Source organism: Antedon bifida, chromosome 6 (assembly GCF_963402885.1).
Source record: "Antedon bifida chromosome 6, ecAntBifi1.1, whole genome shotgun sequence".
NCBI classification, from domain to species: Eukaryota; Metazoa; Echinodermata; class Crinoidea; order Comatulida; family Antedonidae; genus Antedon; species Antedon bifida.
The window spans coordinates 9,285,175-9,305,251 of record NC_136231.1 but is presented as its reverse complement, the minus strand read 5'-3'; the positions used below and the strand labels follow the sequence as shown (position 1 = coordinate 9,305,251).

General features: G+C 31.6%; 3 protein-coding genes across 3 annotated transcripts in view; 1 reads left to right on the top strand and 2 right to left on the bottom strand.

Moving 5' to 3' along the window:
- The window catches only part of LOC144845333 (alpha-2-macroglobulin receptor-associated protein-like), a 149,536-nt gene that overhangs the window by 70,065 nt on the left and 59,394 nt on the right, over window positions 1-20,077 (bottom strand). The window lies entirely within an intron of this gene.
- LOC144845145 (DNA oxidative demethylase ALKBH2-like) lies at window positions 6,878-8,439 on the top strand. The gene is made up of 3 exons (XM_078702300.1): window positions 6,878-7,243; window positions 7,509-7,651; window positions 7,979-8,439. The coding sequence occupies exons 1-3, from the start codon at window positions 6,878-6,880 to the stop codon at window positions 8,274-8,276; spliced, it is 807 nt and encodes a 268-aa protein (XP_078558426.1). The 3' UTR covers window positions 8,277-8,439.
- Window positions 12,888-14,449, bottom strand: LOC144845144 (DNA oxidative demethylase ALKBH2-like). Its single transcript, XM_078702299.1, has 3 exons — window positions 14,084-14,449; window positions 13,676-13,818; window positions 12,888-13,348 (listed from the first exon to the last, which is right to left on the bottom strand). The coding sequence occupies exons 1-3, from the start codon at window positions 14,447-14,449 to the stop codon at window positions 13,051-13,053; spliced, it is 807 nt and encodes a 268-aa protein (XP_078558425.1). The 3' UTR covers window positions 12,888-13,050.

Here is a 20,077-nt window from a genome sequence, read left to right as displayed (position 1 = left end):
ATGATGATTATTGTAATGATGGAGTACCGTACTCTGTACGAATTTATTTTCCTTCTAATTGTTTCTTTCTTTTGAGTGTATTTACCGCTTTAATTACAGTGGCCGATAATGTCACTTAGCCTGGCAGGCTTTCATTACGATTTTACGTGAGGCACTCGGCTTTCTGCTTGTTCCACTTTCTTGTTATTCATGCCTATGGCTAGTTCATCGATCATTTCACCTTCTCTTATTTGTCAATATTCGAGTGAAAGTCTGCATATGTAAATGCATAGGTAGATGATCCAACAGGCAATATTCTACGATAATTATCCATGTAGATCAATCACAATCGCTAAAGAGGTTGATCTCCAATTGTGAATATTCATCAAAATACTAATGATAACAATGTATTTCGTTAAAATACGATAGCTATAGTGAAATTAAATGGAAAGTGTATATACATGGAAAACAAACATTACCACATATTCGCTTTGATACGATGGCGACGTGCAAATCGAGGGATCGTGGAAAGAAGGATGATTTAAAAGTGTAACTGCTGTGAAAGTGTAATGTTCCCACTTGCAATGACGTAAGACCAATCCTAGATATTTTGACCAATGGACCATTCGAAATGCGCAGAACACACCGTCGGAAAAAACTAAAAGAATATACCGTATTTATTTGAATAAACGTCTGGGGTGTTTATTGTTCAGGTGGGTTTATGATTTGGAATAATGTGGGAAACATGTTTAATCAACTAATTCTTCCCCTATGAAAAAACACAATTTATACCAATGATAAAATGCAGCATAAATTGTAGATCATTTCAATCAATGAATTCTACTACAAATAAAAATTGTGTATTATGCATGTGGCGAGGAAATAAATAAACTTTATAAGTCAAAAGTAAAAAATAATCATCTTCGCCACTCTTTATATCTTTTCGATTTTCTGACAGTTGGACCGAATATTATTTATTGGTTTACAAAAATGTTTTTCACCAGGTGTCCATATCAATGCAATTATATTTATAGGCTTTGGCCATTCCAAAAGTTGCCCTTTTATTTTGTTGTAGATTGTCGAGACTGATATCTAGAGAAAATGTATGTTGTGTGTTGGAGAGGTGAAAGTTCTGCAGAATTATGACATCCGTTATTCATAACGTATGCCATTCATTAATTCGCACTTCAAACAAAAATAGTATTAAAAGTGCAAATTGCCGATGGAAAAGTATTGAAATGGATCGTTTCTTGTAAATGAGAATGTACTTTCATTGCCGACAATTATCTCCCGACAAATTATCTTTTCGATTTGAAATAAAGCTCTTTTAAATTGCCTTCCTGTCACCTTTGAAAAAAAACTGTTTCACAGAGTGTTAATTTATGATGGTACTTTGTATCTGAACAGCGACATCTACGGTTAAAATTAAAGCCTGATAATGGATCGGTTGTTTGTATACGTCCATCATCAGTGCAAATTCGTTATTATTCTGACAGGCATTTAAAGTCTTCCATCAGCCTTTATTTATAGCATGTCGGCTTCTTTCTGGTCTGTCTCCAGATCCCGTAAAGTTTTATAGCCATTGGACGATCGGTCTTCATTACGCTTTGAATTATGTATTGCGTACTTCATATCCCTTATGCATTCAAATCTCTCGAGGCAGGTTCGTAAATAATCCTCCAACAGCGAAACGGCATTCAGTTATGGATAGACTTTGATCTAGGCCTGCCAATCAGCGCGGATTTCCGCTTGAGCAGCCCAAAGCCTGTGCTTGTTTTTGCCTTTCCGTTTGCGCTTTACGTTGTCGGGAAACGGTTATCACTACAGAGAGAAAAGCTAGCTGATAGTTTTGATGACAATTGACATTTCGAAAGAAGCGGCAAAATAATATGAAAAGTAAAGGCTGTCGTCTGGTTGAATCGTAACCAATCGTTGGTACATCGATCATTCTCTGCTGTCCATTATTTCCCGATCTGTTCTCTTATCACATGAAAAAAAAAAGAGAAAAAGTAAAACAGCATTACATTGAGCTATTATTGAATAGTTTTAACGTTTACTTTAAGTTCGGATGATCGACGTTTTTTAGGTCAATTGGTTGACCTAAACTCATCTATCAGATTATTTTTTAAATATCAAATTTTACATAATCTTAGATATTTTTATTATTATACGCCTACGTTTATTCACGCCATTTCACTTATTAGGCCTTCCTGCTTTGATTTGCCCAAAAACACATTTTTAGAAAAATCACTTCAACTGGAAAACTTTAATTTTATCGGGTTAGTTAACACAATTCCCTTTCCACCCACACTGAACATTCAACCGTTGCTTTAAAATCGTGGAATCTCTCACACCGTTATTATTACATTACAGTTAGGCAAATGTAGGTCTATGTTGTAAGTAAATATTCCCATTTCTCTGTTTTATCATGCCACTGTTCGAAAGAAAGAAAACCGATATCAATACAATGTACTTTCTAGAAATAATTATTTACAAAAATATATGACTGGGTGATATACTCGTAATTAATTAATATTCTACAAATTGGTAACTCTTCCCCAGACGGTAATATCTGTTAATTGGTGTATTACGACAGAGGGTCGCTAAGTACGGTAGGCGCCACACCCTTTGGCAAGATCGTGTTAGTTTCAATGTTCAATTAAAAACGCGTTTTATGTGGAATTATCGTAATAGGATAACGCGTTTAAGTTAATTGGAGATGATTACGGAAGTACACGTCCAATTTGTATGCTTAATGAATGGATAAAAATGTACGGTCAATTCAGGGAGGTATAAAAATATAAGACCTGCCTGGTCATTAAGAGTTTAAATCTACCGTGTTTGCTTACGTCATTAAAAACAAAACATTTTAAAATTGGCTTGATATTGTTGGTATAATTTTAAAACTATCGATTTTGTTTCTATTGAATGAAAACCAGTGCAGTTCATCTAATATTAAGAATAACTTTTGCATTTTGCGAGATGAATGCATCTCATTTTCTCGATGCAAGCTTTTTTAGAAAACCACCTGTCGGCGGGTTATCTACTTTCTGTACATTCTAATTACGGTACGCTCTCAGTTAAATCACGCGACAGGTACCGTAACAGGTAAATCACTTTCGACGGCATCCCTTTGATCTTTACTATCTGACCCTTTTTCTTGATAAGTGACTTATTGTGACAAGTTAATGATTTGATGACTTGATTGAGTGGCGGTTGTGGTCCGTCCGTCGTTTATATTGTTTGTTTTGTATGCCTATTGCTAGACTTGCCCCAAGTAGTAGTTATTGCCTTTTTTATGTTAGTCGGAGTTTCGATGTTTTTATTAGTATTATACGTATGAAACGCCATATGTGCCAAAATAGATAATAATATTAATATTGCACTGATGAAGGGCTAGTGTTGCCCGAAAGCTCTGCTAACTTTTCTGGCTGTTTACTTTATCGTTTTGATTTAGCTTTTCGCTTTTTTATTTGTATCTCCATTGAGATCCAGCCACTGATACCCACAGCATTGTCATTTTTTCAGTAATTTGCCTTTGAATAATAATATTAATAATAAATCTTTACTAATTACGATCTAGAACCTAGGCTACTTTAGCCTATTGCAGGCGGCCATTGAGTTTTTGTTGAGAGACACCGAAGTGCTGTTTGTTCTTTTATCGTGGATTATTTTCCATTACTTTTACTACATTTTAACTATATTGAAGTACTACTAAAGTTCTTTCTCACTATAAAATTGTGTGACAAACCAAAATTGATGTGCCCATATATTGACATGATGACGTCACACTTATTTTTGTCAGAGCTTTACTAAATATTATAGTTAAAATTCTGTATGTTTGAAATAAAAGAAACAAAACCAGACAATCGAACATAATAAGAACAAATTGATATTATATAATTAGATAACAGCAACAACATCAACAAATAGAAAAATTAATGAAAAACAAAATTGTAAGAAATTATTATTGATTCGAAAATTGCGTGAAAAACAATAGTTTAGTGTAAGTTCTTAATAGTTGATTGTCACAATAATTACTCGCATAAGTATTTCAGTCATGGAGGTTTTATACCTCCACCATGTTCCAATACACTGATAGTAGTATCAACATACAGGCATTGTGTTTGTTTACATCAATCAACTTAAATCCGTCTTTACAAAATGATTGACTGAAGCGGCATTTCTTTGATGTAATACTAATCAGTATTTGAAACCATAAACGTTTAAACAGTACAACCAATAACAATAATAACGGAAATTGTCTGACTATCGATATATCTGTGTATGTGGTCAATATTAGGAGCATTGAACTTTTGTCAATGATGTTAATAGGCCTGTTATTTCCTTTTTTATACACAGAATAAAACTAATTTAATGAATTCGTAAAAAAAAAAACAACCGATGAATTAGAGAAGGTACAACCATAGACCTAGTATATTCATGGTCCTTGCTGTACAAACATTATTACGTAAAGCTATATGTGTGATGTTACAATGTTCCTTCAACTTTTCTATTGTTTCCATTGTAAATAATGTTGTATACTGACCTACAGTGGATTATGTACGTGAATTACACCATAGGCCTTATCTAAAAAAAACACAACATAATTAATTCATTGTACAATATCGTGTTGTATTTACAATGCATAACAAAATAATGCCTATTTAAATTTCCCCAATTTGTGTTGAAAGAAATGGCTGGAATTTGAAAAAAAATTTTAAAATTTAAACGCTTTTTTTAAACGTTTTAGTCATGCACATTACAATCTCATTCACGGGTAGCCTAACGAGAGGAAATGATGACAATTTGAACAGATAAAAAATAGTTAATTTCTAGTATACGATATTTTAACAGAGGGCGTTCGTAGAAAACGTGCAAACGGTCAAATAATGCGACGAGAACTCGAGCGAGAATTTTACAAGACGATAAACAACTCGTGCACAGCTCACATGTTATATGCTATTCACCTGTTCTTATTACTTGGGTGTGTTTTGTGGTTTTTATCTGCAATTTTACTGATTTAAATGCCTTAATTAGATTCTAATGATGTAATTACTATTTTAGAACGTATTAACTAAACTAATAACACGTACATGCGAGGAGTGTGACCTTTCTTTTAAAGTACACATTATACAGCTGATGTATTCGCAACAACAGCATAACAAAGTGATGATTGGTCGTTAACAAATTAAAAGCTTATGCGTTATGATGAATTAAAAAAGATAATGTGTCCTAAATTTCACTCGTTAGGAATCACGCTTCAATTACATTACTAACTTCTTACGTGTATAACAAGTTAATATTTATTATAATTATTAATGAGTTGATCCATAAAATCAAAAGCTATTGATGGATTTTTCAAAAGATGATTTATGGATTTATTCAGATTGAGGAAATTTGACGTGGTACAGATACTTCCTGCACCCTTCAAATGTCATTCAACGACATGGTTACGTTTGAAGGACATCAGTAACCAATTGCTTATTAATAATATGATGAATATTGAAGGAATTATAACTTATGCTCTAAACAAACCACCGTGGTCTGTGTACGAGGGGGTTGTGATAGGACGAGTCATCCGTTGGGAGTTGTGCACACATGTCAGTTTGGGCGACCGAGGTTCGTTCGCTTTTTATCAGCATCATGCTCTGTCAATTTCAATGTCTCTATTTATGATTCGTTTTGAAATATGTGGTATAAACATTTAATTTACAGTGTGCTTTGGAAATTTTGACCCGCAAAATGAGTAGAAGAAGAGGTACTTCAGACCCGAAAGGAATTTTCCTGATTACGTAATATCCGCCAGGTGTTTTTATAACAATGGTTAACAATGGGGATAGTATAAGACAATAGAGAATATCATTTCACACAATGGTTAGCAATGGGGATAGTATAAGACAATAGGGTAAGAAAGTAAAAGATTGTTGTAAGATTTGAATTAGTCATGTACTTGGCGGTATTTTTAAAAAGGGGTACAATAACAGATGCACCTGGTTTAATTAAATCAACGTAACAAAATAAGTTATTTGATCCGGATATTATAACAATGACTAAAACAAAAAGTTAGTTGCTTGTGAACAAATGGTTTACAATGGTTGAAGTCAAGGTGTTATGTTTCGGATATAATAATACAATGGTTAACATTGGGTAAGGAAGTAAAAGATTGTTGTAAGATTTGAATTAGTCATGTACTTGGCGGTATTTTTAAAAAGGGGTACAATAAAAGATGCACCTGGTTTTAATTAAAACAACGTAACAAAATAAGTTATTTGATCCGGATATTATAACAATGACTAAAACAAAAAGATAAGAATGAATAGAAGTTACAGTAAACTTTAGTATGTCAAACACCCCGTGTCACTGCTTTCAATTTCTCCCCTTGGTTGAAGTCAAGGTGTTATGTTTCGGATATAATAATACAATGGTTAACATTGGGTAAGGAAGTAAAGGATTGTTGTAAGATTTGAATTAGTCATGTACTTGGCGGTATTTTTAAAAAGGGGTACAATAAAGATGCACCTGGTTAATTAAAACAACGTAACAAAATAAGTTATTTGATCCGGATATTATAACAATGATTAAAACAAAAAGATAAGAATGAATGAAGTTAAATAATAAGTATGTCTTGATTGAACTTTACCGACAGGTAATTAACCATCTTCCGGATTTGTTAACAAAGGGGAGAAATTGAAAGCAGTGACACGGGGTGTTTGACATACTAAAGTTTACTGTAACTTCTATTCAATTTTAACTTTAATTTAAATCATAAAAGGAAAAAAAACAAAAAGGGGGTAAAAGAGAGACGCTACTGACATCATGCATAAATTATTTTATATACAATATTCTGTGTATAATGTTGTAGTCAAATTAGACATTTCAGTAGATCTCTACCAGAATGAATGCCTATAAACCAACAGTTGATTTCACTCATTCCAAAAGAAAATCCACAGAATGCAACGTACCTTCTGAAAAGGTAAAGGATGACTACACAAAGGAACCAACAGAGGCACGTAAAAGTAATGAAATAGATTTCACTCGGAAGCTAATCAAATCAGATAAGCAGCAGATGATTTCCCCATATTTTAAGTTTCCAGTGCACAAAATATCGAGAGAAAATTTAGATTGTGATTACATTCAACTTCTTGATAAAAGCTCAGCTGATACTTTGTATAAACAATGTGAGGAAGAGATTGAATATTTTACAGGTGATCTTGCAAAGGTGAAAGTGTTTGGTAGATGGTTTAATATACCTAGAAAACAGGTTAGTTTCTCTTTATTTTTTCTTCATGGTTTCATGACGTTAATGTAGGCTACATACTATTACGTTTAAAAAGATGCATTTTTACATTTTAATTACCGGCCTACCGCACTGTTTTCGTTTTATGCAACAGAATAACAGTTAACCAAGCCTACAGCACTGTTTTCGTTTTATGCAACAGAATATTAACAGTTAACCAGAATCCAACTGATTATAATTGTATATACATAAGAGAAACATTTTTAATAGTATGTTTCAACTCTGACAGGTTTCTTATGGTGATACGGGTTTAACATACACATATTCAGGCAATATAGTGCCAGCCTTGCCATGGCCACCGTTCCTGAAAGATCTTCGAGATTATTTGAAAGAAGTCACAGGGTTCTACTTCAATTTTGTTTTGGTTAACAGGTACATATTTATTATATATCTATATATGTTTATATTTGTTATAATTAAATAATGCAAAGCTTCCTTATGGTTACATTGTTTATACATTTTGTACATTTGATTTATTCTCAATTTTACTCTCAAGATTGTATAATTGAACAATATCAGTAATCAGTCTTTTCGTCAACTATTAGAATCTCTCACTTTTTTTATCTGCACAAAACTGTGTTTAATTATGTTGTATGGTTTATTGTTTTTATACTAAAAAGTTAAGTGCAAAAAGGATATTTATTTTCTAGCTTAAATTACAGTACAATTTTTTTATTTTAATTTATGTTTCTTTACTAGATATGCAGACGGTAATGATTCTATTGGTGAACATAAAGACGATGAGAAAGATATCAACAAATTTAGTTCAATTGCGTCCATTTCATTAGGTCAAACACGATTGTTTAGATTTCGCCATGGTGCTACACGTGGAATGAGACACAAAAGAAGTATTGAACCATTAAATGTTGATCTTAAACACGGTAGCTTACTATTGATGAATTATCCAACTAACGAGTATTGGTACCATTCGCTGCCTAAAAAACCATCCATCAAACTACCAAGAATAAATCTGACATTTAGAGATATTAAAAGATGAGAAAAGGTCAGGATTACTTTAGAACGCAAATCTTATTAGCAACAATTCATGAACAATTGTTCTAAATGTAATAGTTACATGTATTTGTGTTTTATCAAAATGTAATGGTTACCTAGCATACATTATTATTGGCGGCTGTCAAAAACTATTTTTAACAATTCATTTCTTGTATCTTCCTTTTTTATTTATTGTAAAAAATTTTGAAATAATTAGTAGCATGGTACAAGGAATCGGCCCGGGAAAAAATAACATCAACTAATTTAATTCTTCTTTTTCTGTTGAATTATTATTATTATGTTTGTGATGTGTATTGCAATAGATTTGTTTAATGAAATAAGTTAATTATGTTTTGACTTAATTTATGTCAGTGTAAATTTGTAAAAGTAGTTTTCCTATTTTAATTCATGGTAAATTTATTTCTTGACTTAATTTAATTTGTTTTCTGTTCTGTTGAAGTATTATTATTATGTTTTGTAAAGTGTAGTGCAATAGAATGTGTATTGAAATAAATTTTGTTTTTAACAGCAACAATAAAAATGAAATTTGATCTTTGCGTGTTATTTAACTCCTGTATGATGTTTTTCTAATTTATTTTTACCAAAAAAAAAAACAAGTTTTTGAATTTGTTAAATGTAATTGCAAAAACACAAATGAATGTGATTAAAAAATATTCTGTTTACTTTTTTTATTTTTTATTTGAAACAGTAGTATTTTTAACAGTAGTTATATTTTATATATAATAAGTGATATTACAAAAATAAACATACAAAATGTATAAAGCATAGACTTATTAAATTTAAATACAATTTCTTTATTTCAAAATGAATTTCATTTTCTACGTGTTTTCAATTTTAAATCTTTTAAGAAAGACACAATACGTACTGCTAAAAAAACGCACACAAAAGAAGACAAATTTGAGACCAATCGTAATTGTCATTCTGGTAACTTTTTTTGGTCCGTGATTCTAGAACTTAAAAATGAGTACTAATAGATAAGTTCAACGTTCAAGTGATCATCTTACTTAAAAATATATAAATAAAAATAATTATAACTTAAACTAATAACTAACTACTGAACTAATTTACTTGAATTTAAAATCCTAAGAATAAGTAACAAAAAAAAAAAAATTAACATCTAACGACAGAATTCATTTTTTAAAAACATGCACAGGTGTTTTCAGTTGTAAATTTGTTTAATTATGAACAGAGAAAAATAAATTTATTTATATCACCGCGATAACCACAGGAAAATAAAATAAATAAATAAATAATTACAATAAAATAAAATAAATACAGAAGTGGTTATCGTAAGATGATCACTTGAACGTTGAACTTATCTATTAGTACTCATTTTTAAGTTCTAGAATCACGGACCAAAAAAAGTTACCAGAATGACAATTACGATTGGTTAAAACAGTTCCCGTAATTACAATGCAATCTTTTGGAAAAACGGAATGATGATTTAAATTCAATGACATTGGGGAAGCTACTTAATGAAACAAAAGGAACACAGCGCTTTTCACTGTATATAACTCTCGATTATTTTGTAATATTTACCTCATTCTACAACGCTACAGAGCTCAACAAGACAGACCAAAAACCAACAACTAGTTACTATGGGTTCCGTGATTGAAATCATTGATCTTACTATGGACTCTGATGTCGAAGAAGAAGTTATATATATAAGCAGTGATTCAGAATTTGAAGACGAAGACATACTAGCTATGACTGGTGCCTATTTTACAGCAGAGGAGGAGGAAGAGATGAGGGAAGAGATGGCCGGGGATATGACGTGTTTACTGGCGATTCAACCCCCACCTCCAATGAACGTTGATTTAAATAATATATCTAATACTGAAGAAGACGAACATTATAGATCGAGAATAATTTCTGAAGAGGAGAGAATTGTATATGACGACACGTCATCGGTAGGTGACTACCACCTATTTCTGGCAAGAAAAGCCGATGTAGAAGATGAGGTAGAAGATGAGGTGTTTACGGAAGAGTACCTGAACCCTGTGCTGGAGGTGGAGATTAAGAAAGAAACTACCGAACTTGAGTACAATGAAATAATGAGAACAATTGAGAAGGTTTTCATAGAAGAATTTATATTCATTCTGAATGACATGGTTGAACGTTATAACTTTCACGGCTCAAGATATGAACAACTGCTAACATTTTTTCGACCAATTCTGGCATTGAAACTTGTGGACAATAGCGCTACCCATTTTGAATGGGCGCTAAACTACTTTCATTTACGTTGTATCAATGTTGATGCGTTCGATAAAGCCATAAAGTTGATTACAAATGATTCAGAACTTTTTAATAAGATTCTTAACCAATTGTAATTTGTACAAATTTAAATATTATCTTAACACTTTTTTTTAATTAATGTTATATATTTTTATAATTCTTATTTCTTTTCGGTAAAGTTTATTATTATTATGGTTGTAAAATATATTGAAATAGAATGTGTGTTAAAATAAAGGTTGTGTTTTTTCTTTTAAAAGCAACAACGAAAATGAAATTTGATCTTTGCGTGTTATTTAAGTATTTGATTTATTTTTTAAGTTTTCATTTGGGTGATTGAGGGTAATGAGTATGGATGAGTACTTAAGAAAAGTATATTACGATCCTAAACACCCCGGTAGTATTGGTGGTGTAAAATTTAATTATGTTATACGGTAATTACTCTATTCAAACTGTGTCATCCTTTGTAAATGTCATTAGCTTCTGTCGAAACAATGGGTTTCTTTTCTTTGATCATGTGGATTTCCAATTTCAATCCATTTCTATATGTCTAATCTGCAATCATTAATTTCCGTTCGCTCTTTTTTTGTTTATAAAATCTCTCACTATACTAAGGATTAAAAATTACAATCGGCTCCGTATATTCACATTTTTGACCAAATTAAATGTTAATGTTGTAACTTTCTAAACACAAATAAATCACATAAATGATAAAAATACATTTCCTGACAAAATTAGTTTCTATGTTACAACTTCTTTTTAAAAAACAAAAATAAATGTTTTAAGTTGTAACTTTCTTGACCATTACATCCATTATCAATTGTTTGTCGAGCGTTATGGTTGATTTAGAGGAAGTGGTTTTAGCATACATTGAATATAAATTGACGGGGTTAGTTGTTTTGGATTCACCCATCCTCCAGAGTACTATTCGTGCTTGTAAAGAGTTGGAAAACAATTTTAATGTGTTAGAATTGTGTAAAGATATTTCTTCGGAAGCGCTGTATTATGTATTAGAACAAATGATGAGCGATAGAAAAATAAATGTCGGCAGACTTGTGACAGGACTCGTTGTATGTACATGTGTTGCGACACAATGTGACACTGAATTGCAGTTAGAAAATGTAAAACGTGTCTCCTGTGGATTTTTCAAGGAAAAGTTTTCGTTATTTGAACTTTGTAATGACGATGAATCGGTTAGTATGTTTCGTTTTTTGTTCGTGCGTAGTTTAACTAATATTCTTAAATTATTCATTTTATTTATAATGCGCGTGTTTCGTTTACTAATTTTTTTATTTTTTTTTTTTATTTTCGTTCAGAATTTGTTTCTGTGTAGGAAGGGAGATGTTTTTTTCAGAGTAGTAGCATTCTTAGTGACTGGTATGGTGTTAACGCTTGTTTTTCGTTGAATTTCTTCAGATGTTTCCTCTAGTCATCAAAACAAATTATCATGAACACAATATTGTATTGATCTCTCTAATTAATTTTAGATGTGTTATCATTTATCTAAAATGTATATTTCTCAATAATAACCATTTACTTTATAAATTTGGTAAAAATACATTTATAATATGCCTTCTTATTGAAAGTGTCGTTACATACCGTGCGTCTCAAATTTGTCTTCTTTTGTGTGCGTTTTTTTAGCAGTACGTATTGTGTCTTTCTTAAAAGATTTAAAATTGAAAACACGTAGAAAATGAAATTCATTTTGAAATAAAGAAATTGTATTTAAATTTAATAAGTCTATGCTTTATACATTTTGTATGTTTATTTTTGTAATATCACTTATTATATATAAAATATAACTACTGTTAAAAATACTACTGTTTCAAATAAAAAATAAAAAAAGTAAACAGAATATTTTTTAATCACATTCATTTGTGTTTTTGCAATTACATTTAACAAATTCAAAAACTTGTGTTTTTTTTTGGTAAAAATAAATTAGAAAAACATCATACAGGAGTTAAATAACACGCAAAGATCAAATTTCATTTTTATTGTTGCTGTTAAAAACAAAATTTATTTCAATACACATTCTATTGCACTACACTTTACAAAACATAATAATAATACTTCAACAGAACAGAAAACAAATTAAATTAAGTCAAGAAATAAATTTACCATGAATTAAAATAGGAAAACTACTTTTACAAATTTACACTGACATAAATTAAGTCAAAACATAATTAACTTATTTCATTAAACAAATCTATTGCAATACACATCACAAACATAATAATAATAATTCAACAGAAAAAGAAGAATTAAATTAGTTGATGTTATTTTTTCCCGGGCCGATTCCTTGTACCATGCTACTAATTATTTCAAAATTTTTTACAATAAATAAAAAAGGAAGATACAAGAAATGAATTGTTAAAAATAGTTTTTGACAGCCGCCAATAATAATGTATGCTAGGTAACCATTACATTTTGATAAAACACAAATACATGTAACTATTACATTTAGAACAATTGTTCATGAATTGTTGCTAATAAGATTTGCGTTCTAAAGTAATCCTGACCTTTTCTCATCTTTTAATATCTCTAAATGTCAGATTTATTCTTGGTAGTTTGATGGATGGTTTTTTAGGCAGCGAATGGTACCAATACTCGTTAGTTGGATAATTCATCAATAGTAAGCTACCGTGTTTAAGATCAACATTTAATGGTTCAATACTTCTTTTGTGTCTCATTCCACGTGTAGCACCATGGCGAAATCTAAACAATCGTGTTTGACCTAATGAAATGGACGCAATTGAACTAAATTTGTTGATATCTTTCTCATCGTCTTTATGTTCACCAATAGAATCATTACCGTCTGCATATCTAGTAAAGAAACATAAATTAAAATAAAAAAATTGTACTGTAATTTAAGCTAGAAAATAAATATCCTTTTTGCACTTAACTTTTTAGTATAAAAACAATAAACCATACAACATAATTAAACACAGTTTTGTGCAGATAAAAAAAGTGAGAGATTCTAATAGTTGACGAAAAGACTGATTACTGATATTGTTCAATTATACAATCTTGAGAGTAAAATTGAGAATAAATCAAATGTACAAAATGTATAAACAATGTAACCATAAGGAAGCTTTGCATTATTTAATTATAACAAATATAAACATATATAGATATATAATAAATATGTACCTGTTAACCAAAACAAAATTGAAGTAGAACCCTGTGACTTCTTTCAAATAATCTCGAAGATCTTTCAGGAACGGTGGCCATGGCAAGGCTGGCACTATATTGCCTGAATATGTGTATGTTAAACCCGTATCACCATAAGAAACCTGTCAGAGTTGAAACATACTATTAAAAATGTTTCTCTTATGTATATACAATTATAATCAGTTGGATTCTGGTTAACTGTTAATATTCTGTTGCATAAAACGAAAACAGTGCTGTAGGCTTGGTTAACTGTTATTCTGTTGCATAAAACGAAAACAGTGCGGTAGGCCGGTAATTAAAATGTAAAAATGCATCTTTTTAAACGTAATAGTATGTAGCCTACATTAACGTCATGAAACCATGAAGAAAAAATAAAGAGAAACTAACCTGTTTTCTAGGTATATTAAACCATCTACCAAACACTTTCACCTTTGCAAGATCACCTGTAAAATATTCAATCTCTTCCTCACATTGTTTATACAAAGTATCAGCTGAGCTTTTATCAAGAAGTTGAATGTAATCACAATCTAAATTTTCTCTCGATATTTTGTGCACTGGAAACTTAAAATATGGGGAAATCATCTGCTGCTTATCTGATTTGATTAGCTTCCGAGTGAAATCTATTTCATTACTTTTACGTGCCTCTGTTGGTTCCTTTGTGTAGTCATCCTTTACCTTTTCAGAAGGTACGTTGCATTCTGTGGATTTTCTTTTGGAATGAGTGAAATCAACTGTTGGTTTATAGGCATTCATTCTGGTAGAGATCTACTGAAATGTCTAATTTGACTACAACATTATACACAGAATATTGTATATAAAATAATTTATGCATGATGTCAGTAGCGTCTCTCTTTTACCCCCTTTTTGTTTTTTTTCCTTTTATGATTTAAATTAAAGTTAAAATTGAATAGAAGTTACAGTAAACTTTAGTATGTCAAACACCCCGTGTCACTGCTTTCAATTTCTCCCCTTTGTTAACAAATCCGGAAGATGGTTAATTACCTGTCGGTAAAGTTCAATCAAGACATACTTATTATTTAACTTCATTCATTCTTATCTTTTTGTTTTAATCATTGTTATAATATCCGGATCAAATAACTTATTTTTGTTACGTTGTTTTAATTAACCAGGTGCATCTTTATTGTACCCCTTTTTAAAAATACCGCCAAGTACATGACTAATTCAAATCTTACAACAATCCTTTACTTCCTTACCCAATGTTAACCATTGTATTATTATATCCGAAACATAACACCTTGACTTCAACCAAGGGGAGAAATTGAAAGCAGTGACACGGGGTGTTTGACATACTAAAGTTTACTGTAACTTCTATTCATTCTTATCTTTTTGTTTTAGTCATTGTTATAATATCCGGATCAAATAACTTATTTTGTTACGTTGTTTTAATTAAAACCAGGTGCATCTTTTATTGTACCCCTTTTTAAAAATACCGCCAAGTACATGACTAATTCAAATCTTACAACAATCTTTTACTTCCTTACCCAATGTTAACCATTGTATTATTATATCCGAAACATAACACCTTGACTTCAACCATTGTAAACCATTTGTTCACAAGCAACTAACTTTTTGTTTTAGTCATTGTTATAATATCCGGATCAAATAACTTATTTTGTTACGTTGATTTAATTAAACCAGGTGCATCTGTTATTGTACCCCTTTTTAAAAATACCGCCAAGTACATGACTAATTCAAATCTTACAACAATCTTTTACTTTCTTACCCTATTGTCTTATACTATCCCCATTGCTAACCATTGTGTGAAATGATATTCTCTATTGTCTTATACTATCCCCATTGTTAACCATTGTTATAAAAACACCTGGCGGATATTACGTAATCAGGAAAATTCCTTTCGGGTCTGAAGTACCTCTTCTTCTACTAAAATGTCACTTTGTCAACCGTTTGTTATAATAAATAGTCACTATTGATTATAGGTTATACACAGCACAAACGGTCGGTCAAGATATGTCAACTATTTTGAAAATCATCACTGACCTTAATTAATTTTAGGCATTATACTATAATACTATTTATACTCTCCATGATAAAATAGCAAAGATATGTGTTAACAATTTTAATAAAAGAATTAAATATTATTATTATTAATATACGGTATAATAGTAATACTAGTTTGAAGTAAAATAAAATGCAACTAAAATACAGCTGTCAAAATGGAACCACCTGGATTATTTTGGAAATAGACAGAGACCATTGTTTTAAATGAAAAATAACCTTTTTCGGCCGTCTTTTTAAATTATAGAACCTCTCCTTTCGGACACCTCTATTCAGGGGCCACTCTGTTCAAGCTCAGGTACAGGCATGAATTTTAAATATAATATCTGGTTAATTGTACATAAATCAAATATTTGTAACAGAAATCATGACGAAAAAACATGAATTTTCCTTAATATGGTCAAATACAAAATTTGGCAAAATTCTGCCATAAAAACCAGGAAGACGTTTTTCCAGTAGTTATGTAGTTTAACCTAATGTAATAACATGTCTGGTGACTCCCTAGAAGGTGAAAAAAGATGGTGGATATACGGTGGATAATTTTTGGTATATCATGAAAATAAAAATCTGAAGTTGAATAAAAATAGCAGAAATGTAATATTCAAGTTATATTACCTATATTTAGTCATCTGATTTTACCACACCGTTTATTTTTCATAGCTTTTTAAAATGCCTCTCTATTTACAAAATTTGTGTACAAAAGAATAGAGATTTTACTGTGTAATTTGAACTATCCCCCCACTGATAAGAAAGTGCTTATTTTCAACAAGCTTGTGTAACACAACTAAAATCCCAAAAATTATGAAACATAGGGGAAACTATAGATCGATAATTATTGAAATGTATGATCAATAGAAATTTTTTGCCCGCACCTGGCCTTTAAGGGAACGTTTTCTATAAAAAAAAAAAACGAACAAGGAGCTATAAAATTATAGGCCATGTATGTACAAAGAATTACACTTTCGTACGAGTCATTCCTTCATGATGGGTGTGGATCCGCTCATGATCACGGGCTAGCAGCAGGTGCCACTATTTACCAGGTGGTCAGAGTACCGCCACGACACCTGTGATCCAAACCCTCATACATAAATTAAGTTCACTGCTCTTTTGCAGCTCATCATTCGGTGACTACAACAAGGACGAAAACCATGTTACTACCTGGATGCTGCAGATGAACGAACGGATGTTTTCGCCCTGCTCATTCGTTGATTGATTTTGTAAAACGAGAACTCATCTAATGAGTGTCGACATTAGAAAATTCATGCCGGTAATTGATAGAGAATTATTCATGTCAACCTATTTTGTTCCAAGGTTAACATACGGTCTCTGTTCTGACAAAAGTGGAAAGTGATATGTCTGTATAAAACAACTATCGACAACGATGAAGTGGTGGCGCTGTGTATCGGGCACGGTTCCTAACATTATTGTATTATGATCTGATATCTGATCAATATCCCGGTTTATATATATGGCCTGGTTTCATTCCGTTCTATTAATTCCTAATTTAAAAATCACACAAATACGAGGGATATATCTTTTATCACGCAACATTTCGTCTTTAGCAAATCGTCACATTCATTAATACACCGTGGCCTATATTAAAATACGTATATATATATTATTAGCCATCTATTGATTGTATTCATTCATGATCTAGCGAACCGTGTGAATGTCCAAAGCAGCAATTCTGCCCATTCTGGCAATGACCCGGAAAATGAACTTTAATTCACCCTAATCCCAGTGGCGTATCCATATTTCACAAATAGGGGGAGGGGGGATGGAGGAGTAGGTATACAATCGCAACTACTACTGCTATTATGAATCAGTCATTGTTAAATGTTACGTAAACTAAACTATACAAAAAAACATTGAAAAGCTGTTTTTGTTATTGAAAATTGGAAAGTCGTAAAAGCGACTACGTAAGCCCCAGTATGTATTATATTTGTTGGTTTGCAAATATTCTCTTTGCAATAATGTTCTATATGACGAGAATGATGCAAACAACTTATTAGAAAAATGTATGTCAATCATTGCCCTATTCAATCGTTAATAGACTTAATAAAACATTCAATAACAATCTTTGACGGCAGCATAAACATTTATTTAACATACTAAACCTATATATATAAACAATGTATAAAGTACACCACTGTATAAATAAAATTGTATTCCACCTCGATCTGAAAACTTCCACACGTCAGAGGGCGCTCTATCTGTTAAATTACAGTATTCTAACAATATAACCGATCAAGTTTGTCTTTTCTTGATTCGAAAACGGAGAACGGTCTTTTTTCATCCATGGTCCTGAAATGTAGATTATTTTTTTTCCATGCAAAAAAAAAACACATTTTAATCGGCATTGTTTGCCATATGTAGGTTTTTTCCCTGACACTCCTGAACTAGATACCGTACAAAACTAAATTATTTTACCAACTAAGCAATACTGATTGAAGATGCTTTATTGATGTTCGCCGTGATGGATATAAAACACGATTGTTTTTGTGGATCAATCCAGAAGTAATCATTTTTTTACATTAATTACACGAAGAATGATAACGCCAACGAGAATGGCAACTTTGATTGATCCCTCCATGCGATCATTAAAAAATGACAAACCAGTCATTTATCATCGCATGACTACCGTATCTAGGATAATGATGCTAAAAGATTATAGGATATGGGCCGTGTTTTCATATTGAAAAAACATCATAGTGAGTAATGCCGCATTCGGCCCTCGTCTATGTAGTCCTTCATCAATAGGATGAAACGGGCCGATGATGATAGATATAGAGATAATTGATCACGAAGAGACAAATTGATGGTGCCCATAAATAAATAAATAAATGAAAATAAAGCAAACGCAGTTTTTTTAAAGATTGTAACTAACTTTACCATTCTATTCACTGTACAGTCTCTCGGAGACATTTGAAAGGACTTAAAATAAACTTAGCACGCGTACGTGCTTACTGTGTTTTTACGCATTTAATTGTATTACGGACGATCGACGCTTTTATATCTATGTTCATTTTTGTAAATGTTGTTGCTTAACCATACCTTGATGTTAAGGTGAATGTTAATACAATTTTGAATACATAGAACAATAACAATACAAATATAATAATCGACAACAAAAGCCCACAAGACTAAATATACAAAAGATATGTTAAAAAGTTTCTCATGTAAATTACCATGTAACGTACGCGTAATTATGTCGACATTAATTGAGGGCTCAATTTTGAAGTTCTCGACATGATCAAGTTTCTATTTCAACAACAGTCATCATTGTTTTGTGTAGTTATATTAGGCCTATGAGAGATCAAATGAAGTTTCAGTTTACGAAAACGGTCATCGTGGTGAGGGTCAAATCATGTCCACGTAGTTGCGTTGCGTCCAAGTGGCAACCAAGCCATGCGTTGTGTATACTGCATTGTGTATGCTGCCAATGATAATTTGTTTTAAAGACGCATAGGCCTAACTTTTTATAAGTTACTGATGAATGTTCGGCAAAGAAGAACGGTTTGACAAGCCATTGAAGGAGAATCTGTACTGGGCTGTTCATTGGAACTGTCGTTACTTGTCAATTGTACTTAGCAATGCTGATCAGAAATGACAGAAACATTTTGAACTATAGCATCACACTTCGACACGAATCACTGTAAAACCGACAAGCCAATATGCTGTTCCTGTTTATACTGACAGATCCTATTTGATGGACATCTGTACATAGAAATAAAAGGTTTTGAAGGCCGTAACAGCACCAAATCAATTTTATTATACAGTTTTGCTTTTCTCGAGATGAGTTAGGCCTAAAAGAAAAAGTGGTTACACTGAAATTTGCATGCACCTCAGGGCTAATTTCCTCACACAACCACGCTTAGAACACAAGGCGTTTACGGGTCGATACTTATTGCTACTGTTATAGCTAACAATAAACGTATGACCCTGCGAAACCAAGGTATGACTCTGATTAAATTGTGTATAATTCTATAAATATAAATTATATTATTATATTATTATATATATTATTATTATTAAGGTTTTATAAGAAACATTAACTTTAAATCAAATCAATATATATTTTATTTTGTCTAACTAAACTTGAAAAAAGTGATACAAGGATAACGGTACTCATCGTGTCCCGATTAAAGTTTGTGTTGCTTCGATTCAAACGTGTTAAAAACAAAACTATACAGTAGGCCTACTCAGTACTCTCTTTTTCTTAACTTTAGTGGGCTTAGCAATCGAATTCTTTTGCAGCAGCATTGGCCTAGTCATCATGGCCTCTTCACCAGTACCTATTATGGATGTTTGTGTTTATACATTGTCTATTCTGACACTGACGGC